General features: G+C 33.6%; 1 protein-coding gene across 5 annotated transcripts in view; it reads right to left on the reverse strand.

The window, feature by feature from the left end:
* Positions 1-932: 932 nt before the first annotated feature.
* LOC110189533 (uncharacterized) overlaps positions 933-11850 on the reverse strand; it is a 68377-nt gene continuing 57459 nt past the window's right edge. For 3 of the 5 annotated variants that reach the window (XR_015272541.1, XR_015272538.1, XR_015272542.1), the window contains exon 3: positions 9491-11833. Coding sequence is in view for 1 of the 5 variants with exons in the window: in XM_086836663.1 (XP_086692789.1) it covers positions 11733-11833 (101 nt within the window). In the remaining 4 variants the exon portion in view is untranslated. Of the gene's footprint in view, positions 7040-7098; positions 7898-9490; positions 11834-11850 lie in introns of those variants that run through there. The other 2 variants (XR_015272534.1, XM_086836663.1) reach the window with 2 other exon arrangements.

Raw genomic sequence — 11850 nt, forward strand, 5'->3', positions numbered from 1 at the left:
CTACTATATTATATAGCTTCCATAATTTAATACAAATAAATATTATAACTTTTTCAGTTTTCAACAGATTTTCAAATTTGAGGTATAGCCATTTTATATTAGTCTTAAATTTTGTGTCAAATTTCATGAGAATCGGTGCCATACAAACGATTTGATGTAGAGGAAAAATGCAAATCTGTGAATGTAAAACTGCAAATATAATATGTATAGGTGAATGAAATGAAAGCAGGTATTACTTCATTGTTTTTTACCTAAATATATATAATTTATATTGTATAGATTCTTAGTCATAGAAATTCTATCTGGTATATAAACTTCGGCGTGCCGAAGATAGCTTCCTTTCTTGTTTTTAACATAAGACACGTTCAACATTTGATGCTTGGTTTTTAAATAATAATATTTGTCCCTAAGCAATTGCATGCAATCTTGCGGCGCCTCCCTTTGACAGCTTCCAGACTTGTTAATAAGAGCACCCGAGCACCTGTACAAGGAACTTGAATAATGGGATACTGGCTCTGATAGGCAAGTATGAATTGGAGTCCGTTTTAGGAAGGAACATGGTGGTACCAGAGGCCATACCTATGTACTTCTTCGGCGATCCCATTGGGTCAGCCCCGGATAAGACTGGAAACCGATATCCAATGTCATTCAACATAGTCCACGACAGCGACCTGACAAGTGCTTAAATGTTGAACAACCTGTGGCAGTTGCATCGAGACTTTCGAGATCGATATTTTGTCCTTGATTGCCCCCTCTCTCTATATTCTTTACAAATTAATATAATTGCCAAAGTCCCAAAAATTTTATAATTTCGTCTATCAATTTAATGATATGAATTGTATTAGCTCTTCTGAACTTCAGAATCCGACTCTGACGCACAATTTTATTCATGTCCAAGTCCATAATTTGAAATATTTATGTAGAGCAGAAAGTGAGTGCAAGAGGCATAGACAAGAACAGCCTGTTTTATTAAGTTTTTAATTCTTTTTCACAATGGCGTTAGGAGTCTCTAACGTCACGCAACCTTCTAGTATTTTAATTTTGTGTCGCTGTACAGGCCTTTAAAACGTTGCTTACTAATAAACGATCTAAATTATTTGCCTCACTCATTCAGGTGTTCCGAGATAAATTCCTTAGTTGTCTTGCGACTCTGATGTCGGTGAAAATATCCACTAAATTAATGATATGCCAGTGTGGCTTTCTTTTTTTTACAAAGTTTAGCACAACAAAATTTTCCTCCATGTAATAAAATTCAAAATGAATATTATATATTATATTATAATATTATTTTTAGACAATTTTAACATATTAATTTTATATTTTCAAGAAATTGCAGACCTGAGCGTTTGACATTAAAAATATTATTACCTTTTATAAAGTCAAAAATGAATTAAAAGGTTTATAAGATCACTGGCATACATTTCGTGATCATCATAAGTTATTGGTAGAATTTCAAGGGAAATTCTGCTGTATTTGGGAATGGAAATCGGCACACTCGGAACACCATATAAAATACAATATAACACCATATAAATATAAAATTTTTTCATTCAAAGAGTCTTCCCGTGGCTTCATCTAAAGTTCACATTGATTTTTAATATAATCTAATTCATAAAAATACTTTCATTCATAAAATTATATAGTACATTATATTTAAGTTAAACAACTTGGATATGCAATTACTTATTAATAGATTTTAAGACTCCGATTTCTATAATTTTTGCGATCATTTTTCTCGATTTTTTATACTGTTAACATACAAATTTTAAATTAGCTGGTCAAGAATTCAGTTTCTTACTATTTTTGCGTAGTTCCTTTTAAGTATTGCGATACATTGACGATATTTCTGTAATTACTAAAATTCACATTCCTCAACATTATTAGTAAACAATTATTATCAGCATTATGCATTGGGACTTAAATTTTTTTTGAAACCAATTAAATTATATCTTAAAGTGTAAATACAACCTTTTAATTATATATATTTTATGACAAAGATCCATTGTTTAATTTTAATAAGTGAAATACTATTTGCCCACTGGAAAAATTCGCTAGAGTAGAGTCGAGTTAAGAAATTGTATTCTTTTGCCTGACACTGCCCACGATACACTTACGAAGGTCAGTTCGGCAGTCAAAGCAGCCGGGTTTTGCTTCAGTGTGTCTTCGTTTTTCGTAGTGAAATTAAAGGTGGTTCAAAAACCTGTCCATGTTTAAGTACCACCACACTCACGTCAACACCACCAACAAGTATAACTAAAATAACAATATTCTGTTAATAATTTATAATGAGATTAAATGAGATATGTACTTACAATTCAAATGTCTTCCTCTATGTGCCCTAGAGATGGAAAAACATCGATGTTGCCCCGCCAAGCATCGATGTTTCGAAAACATCGATGTCATCGATGTTTCTCCACCTCTATTAGATATAGAGGATGTGCAAAACTGTAAATGTAAAACTGTAAATATAATATGTACATATACATACATATGTTAAAGAAATGAAAGCAGACATTTCTTCATTGTTTTTTTTAACATAGGTATATATACATAATTTATATGGTATTAATTCCTAGTCATCAAAGCTCTATCTGCAACAGAATATAAACTTCGGCGTTCCGAACTTAGAAAACTTCTTGTTTTTATTAAAATCGGACGACTATATAGCATAGCTGTTCTATCCTTAAATGTAGAGAAAATGCAAAACTGCCATGCAGTAACTGTCATCAGTAATTCATCAACGTTTCATCAACAGTCATTGATTTATTTAACATGGGCATGTCCTAGGCTGTCATCAATAAAAATTCATCAACAATAAATCGATGATTCATCAACAAATTCATCATCAATCCATCGATGTTTAACGCTGTTTTATCAAAAATTCATCGATGTTTCATCAACAAATTTCTCAACGGCCGGGCCATGGTACTGCCGACGACTGCCGTTTAGACTACCGCCGTAAGTGTATCGTGGGCAGAAGGTCGTAGTAAAAGTCGCAGTCGGCAGAGGGTCGACTCGGTAGAAGTCGCCTCGGTCGCAGTCGGCGCGTTGATGACATGTTCATGACAGTGGCCTATTGATGACAATCGGTATTGCAGGGAATGAATAAAACTGTAAATATAATATTAATACATTATACATAATTTAAAGTTTATGAATTATTAATATTTGAACTGCAATCTGCAAAGGATACACACTTCAGCGTATCAAAAATAGATTCCTTTCTTGTTTTTATATATATGTATGTATAGATATGTATGTACATAATTCGTAAACCCTGAGGTAAGAATACATCTACATACATATATATATATATATATATGTATATATATGTATATAAGAATGTCGAGTCTGTTACACCACTTATAACTCAAAAACGGCAGCAGAGATTTGGGTGAAAATTGGTAGGGGGTAGCTAGAGCCAGGAGACAGACATAGGATACTTTTTATCCAGTTCGATAAATCCATCGCTGATATATATGTATGTAGCATTTACTACAAACCAATAAAAAAATAAATTGTAGCCATTTATCTTTAAGGTAGTAAGATGAAATGTGTTAATTATGTTGATCGTGCATTTGAGGCTATAGTATAAAATGACCGCGCGCAAACGAATATCATCATCAAGTCTATTTACAGAACTTAAGACAAAATACAATAAGAGAAAATGCCCTATTAAGGCATCGCGTGAGGACACGAAGATCATTGGCATCATACAATCGATTGGCATATATGATCTCACTGAGAACTATAGTGATTATGAAAATTTAGATATTGGACCAATGACGACTTTATGCCGATATTGCAATGCGTTAAAGTTCAAAAGTGGAAAAGTTAAACTGGATCCGTTACTTTTCAAATATAAAACAAAAAAAATCCTTCATTTTTTAATCACCAAACGAAATGTTACATAATAGGAAGCCATCTGGTGGCAAAACGGAGTTCGCCGAGTTTCCTAGTATGTATATATGTATATGTAGGTTCTAAAAAGTTTAAGTATACCCTTGCAGGGTATTATAATTTCAGTCAGAAGTTTGCAACGCAGTGAAGGAGGCACCTCCGACCATATAAAGTATATGTCGATCATGGTCGCGTTCCATTTTCGAGCGGAGTGAGTTTCGACTTTCCTGGCTGACGATCGCTGAAGACTGCCCGATCGTTCTGCCTAAGAACTGCCTTCGAACCACACACGGCGACAGCGACGCCTCGCTATAACGATTCCTGTGAAAAAGGGAACTAACAGCGCAGCTGTGTCGCGCCACAACGAACTAAGAGGACCAATCATAGAATAGAACCAAGAATGCCAAAGTTCCGCGTAAGACAAACTTTCCAGGAACTAGCATTCTGCATACGGTGGTATACGAATGGTATATCCATTCGCCGACATATATATATTCTTGATCAGGATCAACAGCCGAGTCGATCTAGCCATGTCCGTCTGTCCGTTTCTACGCAAACTAGTCTCTCAGTTTTTAAGCTATCTGAATGAAACTTTGTAGTTAGCCTTCTAAGTACTCTCACTCGTATATATGTCGGAACGGGCCGGATCGGACGACTATATCATATAGCTGCCATAGGAATGATCGGAACATTTGTACGAAAAAAATTAGCCAGTTTATTATTCTTCAATTTTGTGTAAAATTTATAGCTCCCATGGGAACGATCGAGAAATTAATTCAATTAAAATTTATAACATTTTCAGTTTTCAACAGAATTTAATCAAAATTGAGATATAGTCATTTCATATTATTCTACAATTTTATGTACAATTTTATGAAAATCGGACTACTATATTATATAGCTCCCATAATTTAATACAAATAAATATTATAACTTTTTCAGTTTTCAACAGATTTTCAAATTTGAGGTATAGCCATTTTATATTAGTCTTAAATTTTGTGTCAAATTTCATGAGAATCGGTGCCATACAAACGATTTGATGTAGAGGAAAAATGCAAATCTGTGAATGTAAAACTGCAAATATAATATGTATAGGTGAATGAAATGAAAGCAGGTATTACTTCATTGTTTTTTACCTAAATATATATAATTTATATTGTATAGATTCTTAGTCATAGAAATTCTATCTGGTATATAAACTTCGGCGTGCCGAAGATAGCTTCCTTTCTTGTTTTTAACATAAGACACGTTCAACATTTGATGCTTGGTTTTTAAATAATAATATTTGTCCCTAAGCAATTGCATGCAATCTTGCGGCGCCTCCCTTTGACAGCTTCCAGACTTGTTAATAAGAGCACCCGAGCACCTGTACAAGGAACTTGAATAATGGGATACTGGCTCTGATAGGCAAGTATGAATTGGAGTCCGTTTTAGGAAGGAACATGGTGGTACCAGAGGCCATACCTATGTACTTCTTCGGCGATCCCATTGGGTCAGCCCCGGATAAGACTGGAAACCGATATCCAATGTCATTCAACATAGTCCACGACAGCGACCTGACAAGTGCTTAAATGTTGAACAACCTGTGGCAGTTGCATCGAGACTTTCGAGATCGATATTTTGTCCTTGATTGCCCCCTCTCTCTATATTCTTTACAAATTAATATAATTGCCAAAGTCCCAAAAATTTTATAATTTCGTCTATCAATTTAATGATATGAATTGTATTAGCTCTTCTGAACTTCAGAATCCGACTCTGACGCACAATTTTATTCATGTCCAAGTCCATAATTTGAAATATTTATGTAGAGCAGAAAGTGAGTGCAAGAGGCATAGACAAGAACAGCCTGTTTTATTAAGTTTTTAATTCTTTTTCACAATGGCGTTAGGAGTCTCTAACGTCACGCAACCTTCTAGTATTTTAATTTTGTGTCGCTGTACAGGCCTTTAAAACGTTGCTTACTAATAAACGATCTAAATTATTTGCCTCACTCATTCAGGTGTTCCGAGATAAATTCCTTAGTTGTCTTGCGACTCTGATGTCGGTGAAAATATCCACTAAATTAATGATATGCCAGTGTGGCTTTCTTTTTTTTTACAAAGTTTAGCACAACAAAATTTTCCTCCATGTAATAAAATTCAAAATGAATATTATATATTATATTATAATATTATTTTTAGACAATTTTAACATATTAATTTTATATTTTCAAGAAATTGCAGACCTGAGCGTTTGACATTAAAAATATTATTACCTTTTATAAAGTCAAAAATGAATTAAAAGGTTTATAAGATCACTGGCATACATTTCGTGATCATCATAAGTTATTGGTAGAATTTCAAGGGAAATTCTGCTGTATTTGGGAATGGAAATCGGCACACTCGGAACACCATATAAAATACAATATAACACCATATAAATATAAAATTTTTTCATTCAAAGAGTCTTCCCGTGGCTTCATCTAAAGTTCACATTGATTTTTAATATAATCTAATTCATAAAAATACTTTCATTCATAAAATTATATAGTACATTATATTTAAGTTAAACAACTTGGATATGCAATTACTTATTAATAGATTTTAAGACTCCGATTTCTATAATTTTTGCGATCATTTTTCTCGATTTTTTATACTGTTAACATACAAATTTTAAATTAGCTGGTCAAGAATTCAGTTTCTTACTATTTTTGCGTAGTTCCTTTTAAGTATTGCGATACATTGACGATATTTCTGTAATTACTAAAATTCACATTCCTCAACATTATTAGTAAACAATTATTATCAGCATTATGCATTGGGACTTAAATTTTTTTTGAAACCAATTAAATTATATCTTAAAGTGTAAATACAACCTTTTAATTATATATATTTTATGACAAAGATCCATTGTTTAATTTTAATAAGTGAAATACTATTTGCCCACTGGAAAAATTCGCTAGAGTAGAGTCGAGTTAAGAAATTGTATTCTTTTGCCTGACACTGCCCACGATACACTTACGAAGGTCAGTTCGGCAGTCAAAGCAGCCGGGTTTTGCTTCAGTGTGTCTTCGTTTTTCGTAGTGAAATTAAAGGTGGTTCAAAAACCTGTCCATGTTTAAGTACCACCACACTCACGTCAACACCACCAACAAGTATAACTAAAATAACAATATTCTGTTAATAATTTATAATGAGATTAAATGAGATATGTACTTACAATTCAAATGTCTTCCTCTATGTGCCCTAGAGATGGAAAAACATCGATGTTGCCCCGCCAAGCATCGATGTTTCGAAAACATCGATGTCATCGATGTTTCTCCACCTCTATTAGATATAGAGGATGTGCAAAACTGTAAATGTAAAACTGTAAATATAATATGTACATATACATACATATGTTAAAGAAATGAAAGCAGACATTTCTTCATTGTTTTTTTTAACATAGGTATATATACATAATTTATATGGTGTTAATTCCTAGTCATCAAAGCTCTATCTGCAACAGAATATAAACTTCGGCGTTCCGAACTTAGAAAACTTCTTGTTTTTATTAAAATCGGACGACTATATAGCATAGCTGTTCTATCCTTAAATGTAGAGAAAATGCAAAACTGCCATGCAGTAACTGTCATCAGTAATTCATCAACGTTTCATCAACAGTCATTGATTTATTTAACATGGGCATGTCCTAGGCTGTCATCAATAAAAATTCATCAACAATAAATCGATGATTCATCAACAAATTCATCATCAATCCATCGATGTTTAACGCTGTTTTATCAAAAATTCATCGATGTTTCATCAACAAATTTCTCAACGGCCGGGCCATGGTACTGCCGACGACTGCCGTTTAGACTACCGCCGTAAGTGTATCGTGGGCAGAAGGTCGTAGTAAAAGTCGCAGTCGGCAGAGGGTCGACTCGGTAGAAGTCGCCTCGGTCGCAGTCGGCGCGTTGATGACATGTTCATGACAGTGGCCTATTGATGACAATCGGTATTGCAGGGTATGAATAAAACTGTAAATATAATATTAATACATTATACATAATTTAAAGTTTATGAATTATTAATATTTGAACTGCAATCTGCAAAGGATACACACTTCAGCGTATCAAAAATAGATTCCTTTCTTGTTTTTATATATATGTATGTATAGATATGTATGTACATAATTCGTAAACCCTGAGGTAAGAATACATCTACATACATATATATATATATATATATATATATATGTATATAAGAATGTCGAGTCTGTTACACCACTTATAACTCAAAAACGGCAGCAGAGATTTGGGTGAAAATTGGTAGGGGGTAGCTAGAGCCAGGAGACAGACATAGGATACTTTTTATCCAGTTCGATAAATCCATCGCTGATATATATGTATGTAGCATTTACTACAAACCAATAAAAAAATAAATTGTAGCCATTTATCTTTAAGGTAGTAAGATGAAATGTGTTAATTATGTTGATCGTGCATTTGAGGCTATAGTATAAAATGACCGCGCGCAAACGAATATCATCATCAAGTCTATTTACAGAACTTAAGACAAAATACAATAAGAGAAAATGCCCTATTAAGGCATCGCGTGAGGACACGAAGATCATTGGCATCATACAATCGATTGGCATATATGATCTCACTGAGAACTATAGTGATTATGAAAATTTAGATATTGGACCAATGACGACTTTATGCCGATATTGCAATGCGTTAAAGTTCAAAAGTGGAAAAGTTAAACTGGATCCGTTACTTTTCAAATATAAAACAAAAAAAATCCTTCATTTTTTAATCACCAAACGAAATGTTACATAATAGGAAGCCATCTGGTGGCAAAACGGAGTTCGCCGAGTTTCCTAGTATGTATATATGTATATGTAGGTTCTGAAAAGTTTAAGTATACCCTTGCAGGGTATTCTAATTTCAGTCAGAAGTTTGCAACGCAGTGAAGGAGGCACCTCCGACCATATAAAGTATATGTCGATCATGGTCGCGTTCCATTTTCGAGCGGAGTGAGTTTCGACTTTCCTGGCTGACGATCGCTGAAGACTGCCCGATCGTTCTGCCTAAGAACTGCCTTCGAACCACACACGGCGACAGCGACGCGACGCTGCCGCCTCGCTATAACGATTCCTGTGAAAAAGGGAACTAACAGCGCAGCTGTGTCGCGCCACAACGAACTAAGAGGACCAATCATAGAATAGAACCAAGAATGCCAAAGTTCCGCGTAAGACAAACTTTCCAGGAACTAGCATTCTGCATACGGTGGTATACGAATGGTATATCCATTCGCCGACATATATATATTCTTGATCAGGATCAACAGCCGAGTCGATCTAGCCATGTCCGTCTGTCCGTTTCTACGCAAACTAGTCTCTCAGTTTTTAAGCTATCTGAATGAAACTTTGTAGTTAGCCTTCTAAGTACTCTCACTCGTATATATGTCGGAACGGGCCGGATCGGACGACTATATCATATAGCTGCCATAGGAATGATCGGAACATTTGTACGAAAAAAATTAGCCAGTTTATTATTCTTCAATTTTGTGTAAAATTTATAGCTCCCATGGGAACGATCGAGAAATTAATTCAATTAAAATTTATAACATTTTCAGTTTTCAACAGAATTTAATCAAAATTGAGATATAGTCATTTCATATTATTCTACAATTTTATGTACAATTTTATGAAAATCGGACTACTATATTATATAGCTCCCATAATTTAATACAAATAAATATTATAACTTTTTCAGTTTTCAACAGATTTTCAAATTTGAGGTATAGCCATTTTATATTAGTCTTAAATTTTGTGTCAAATTTCATGAGAATCGGTGCCATACAAACGATTTGATGTAGAGGAAAAATGCAAATCTGTGAATGTAAAACTGCAAATATAATATGTATAGGTGAATGAAATGAAAGCAGGTATTACTTCATTGTTTTTTACCTAAATATATATAATTTATATTGTATAGATTCTTAGTCATAGAAATTCTATCTGGTATATAAACTTCGGCGTGCCGAAGATAGCTTCCTTTCTTGTTTTTAACATAAGACACGTTCAACATTTGATGCTTGGTTTTTAAATAATAATATTTGTCCCTAAGCAATTGCATGCAATCTTGCGGCGCCTCCCTTTGACAGCTTCCAGACTTGTTAATAAGAGCACCCGAGCACCTGTACAAGGAACTTGAATAATGGGATACTGGCTCTGATAGGCAAGTATGAATTGGAGTCCGTTTTAGGAAGGAACATGGTGGTACCAGAGGCCATACCTATGTACTTCTTCGGCGATCCCATTGGGTCAGCCCCGGATAAGACTGGAAACCGATATCCAATGTCATTCAACATAGTCCACGACAGCGACCTGACAAGTGCTTAAATGTTGAACAACCTGTGGCAGTTGCATCGAGACTTTCGAGATCGATATTTTGTCCTTGATTGCCCCCTCTCTCTATATTCTTTACAAATTAATATAATTGCCAAAGTCCCAAAAATTTTATAATTTCGTCTATCAATTTAATGATATGAATTGTATTAGCTCTTCTGAACTTCAGAATCCGACTCTGACGCACAATTTTATTCATGTCCAAGTCCATAATTTGAAATATTTATGTAGAGCAGAAAGTGAGTGCAAGAGGCATAGACAAGAACAGCCTGTTTTATTAAGTTTTTAATTCTTTTTCACAATGGCGTTAGGAGTCTCTAACGTCACGCAACCTTCTAGTATTTTAATTTTGTGTCGCTGTACAGGCCTTTAAAACGTTGCTTACTAATAAACGATCTAAATTATTTGCCTCACTCATTCAGGTGTTCCGAGATAAATTCCTTAGTTGTCTTGCGACTCTGATGTCGGTGAAAATATCCACTAAATTAATGATATGCCAGTGTGGCTTTCTTTTTTTTACAAAGTTTAGCACAACAAAATTTTCCTCCATGTAATAAAATTCAAAATGAATATTATATATTATATTATAATATTATTTTTAGACAATTTTAACATATTAATTTTATATTTTCAAGAAATTGCAGACCTGAGCGTTTGACATTAAAAATATTATTACCTTTTATAAAGTCAAAAATGAATTAAAAGGTTTATAAGATCACTGGCATACATTTCGTGATCATCATAAGTTATTGGTAGAATTTCAAGGGAAATTCTGCTGTATTTGGGAATGGAAATCGGCACACTCGGAACACCATATAAAATACAATATAACACCATATAAATATAAAATTTTTTCATTCAAAGAGTCTTCCCGTGGCTTCATCTAAAGTTCACATTGATTTTTAATATAATCTAATTCATAAAAATACTTTCATTCATAAAATTATATAGTACATTATATTTAAGTTAAACAACTTGGATATGCAATTACTTATTAATAGATTTTAAGACTCCGATTTCTATAATTTTTGCGATCATTTTTCTCGATTTTTTATACTGTTAACATACAAATTTTAAATTAGCTGGTCAAGAATTCAGTTTCTTACTATTTTTGCGTAGTTCCTTTTAAGTATTGCGATACATTGACGATATTTCTGTAATTACTAAAATTCACATTCCTCAACATTATTAGTAAACAATTATTATCAGCATTATGCATTGGGACTTAAATTTTTTTTGAAACCAATTAAATTATATCTTAAAGTGTAAATACAACCTTTTAATTATATATATTTTATGACAAAGATCCATTGTTTAATTTTAATAAGTGAAATACTATTTGCCCACTGGAAAAATTCGCTAGAGTAGAGTCGAGTTAAGAAATTGTATTCTTTTGCCTGACACTGCCCACGATACACTTACGAAGGTCAGTTCGGCAGTCAAAGCAGCCGGGTTTTGCTTCAGTGTGTCTTCGTTTTTCGTAGTGAAATTAAAGGTGGTTCAAAAACCTGTCCATGTTTAAGTACCACCACACTCACGTCAACACCACCAACAAGTATAACTAAAATAACAATATTC

The sequence above is a fragment of the Drosophila serrata genome, unplaced genomic scaffold (genome assembly GCF_035046125.1).
Source record: "Drosophila serrata isolate PLE 108 unplaced genomic scaffold, ASM3504612v1 contig_47, whole genome shotgun sequence".
NCBI lineage: Eukaryota > Metazoa > Arthropoda > Insecta > Diptera > Drosophilidae > Drosophila > Drosophila serrata.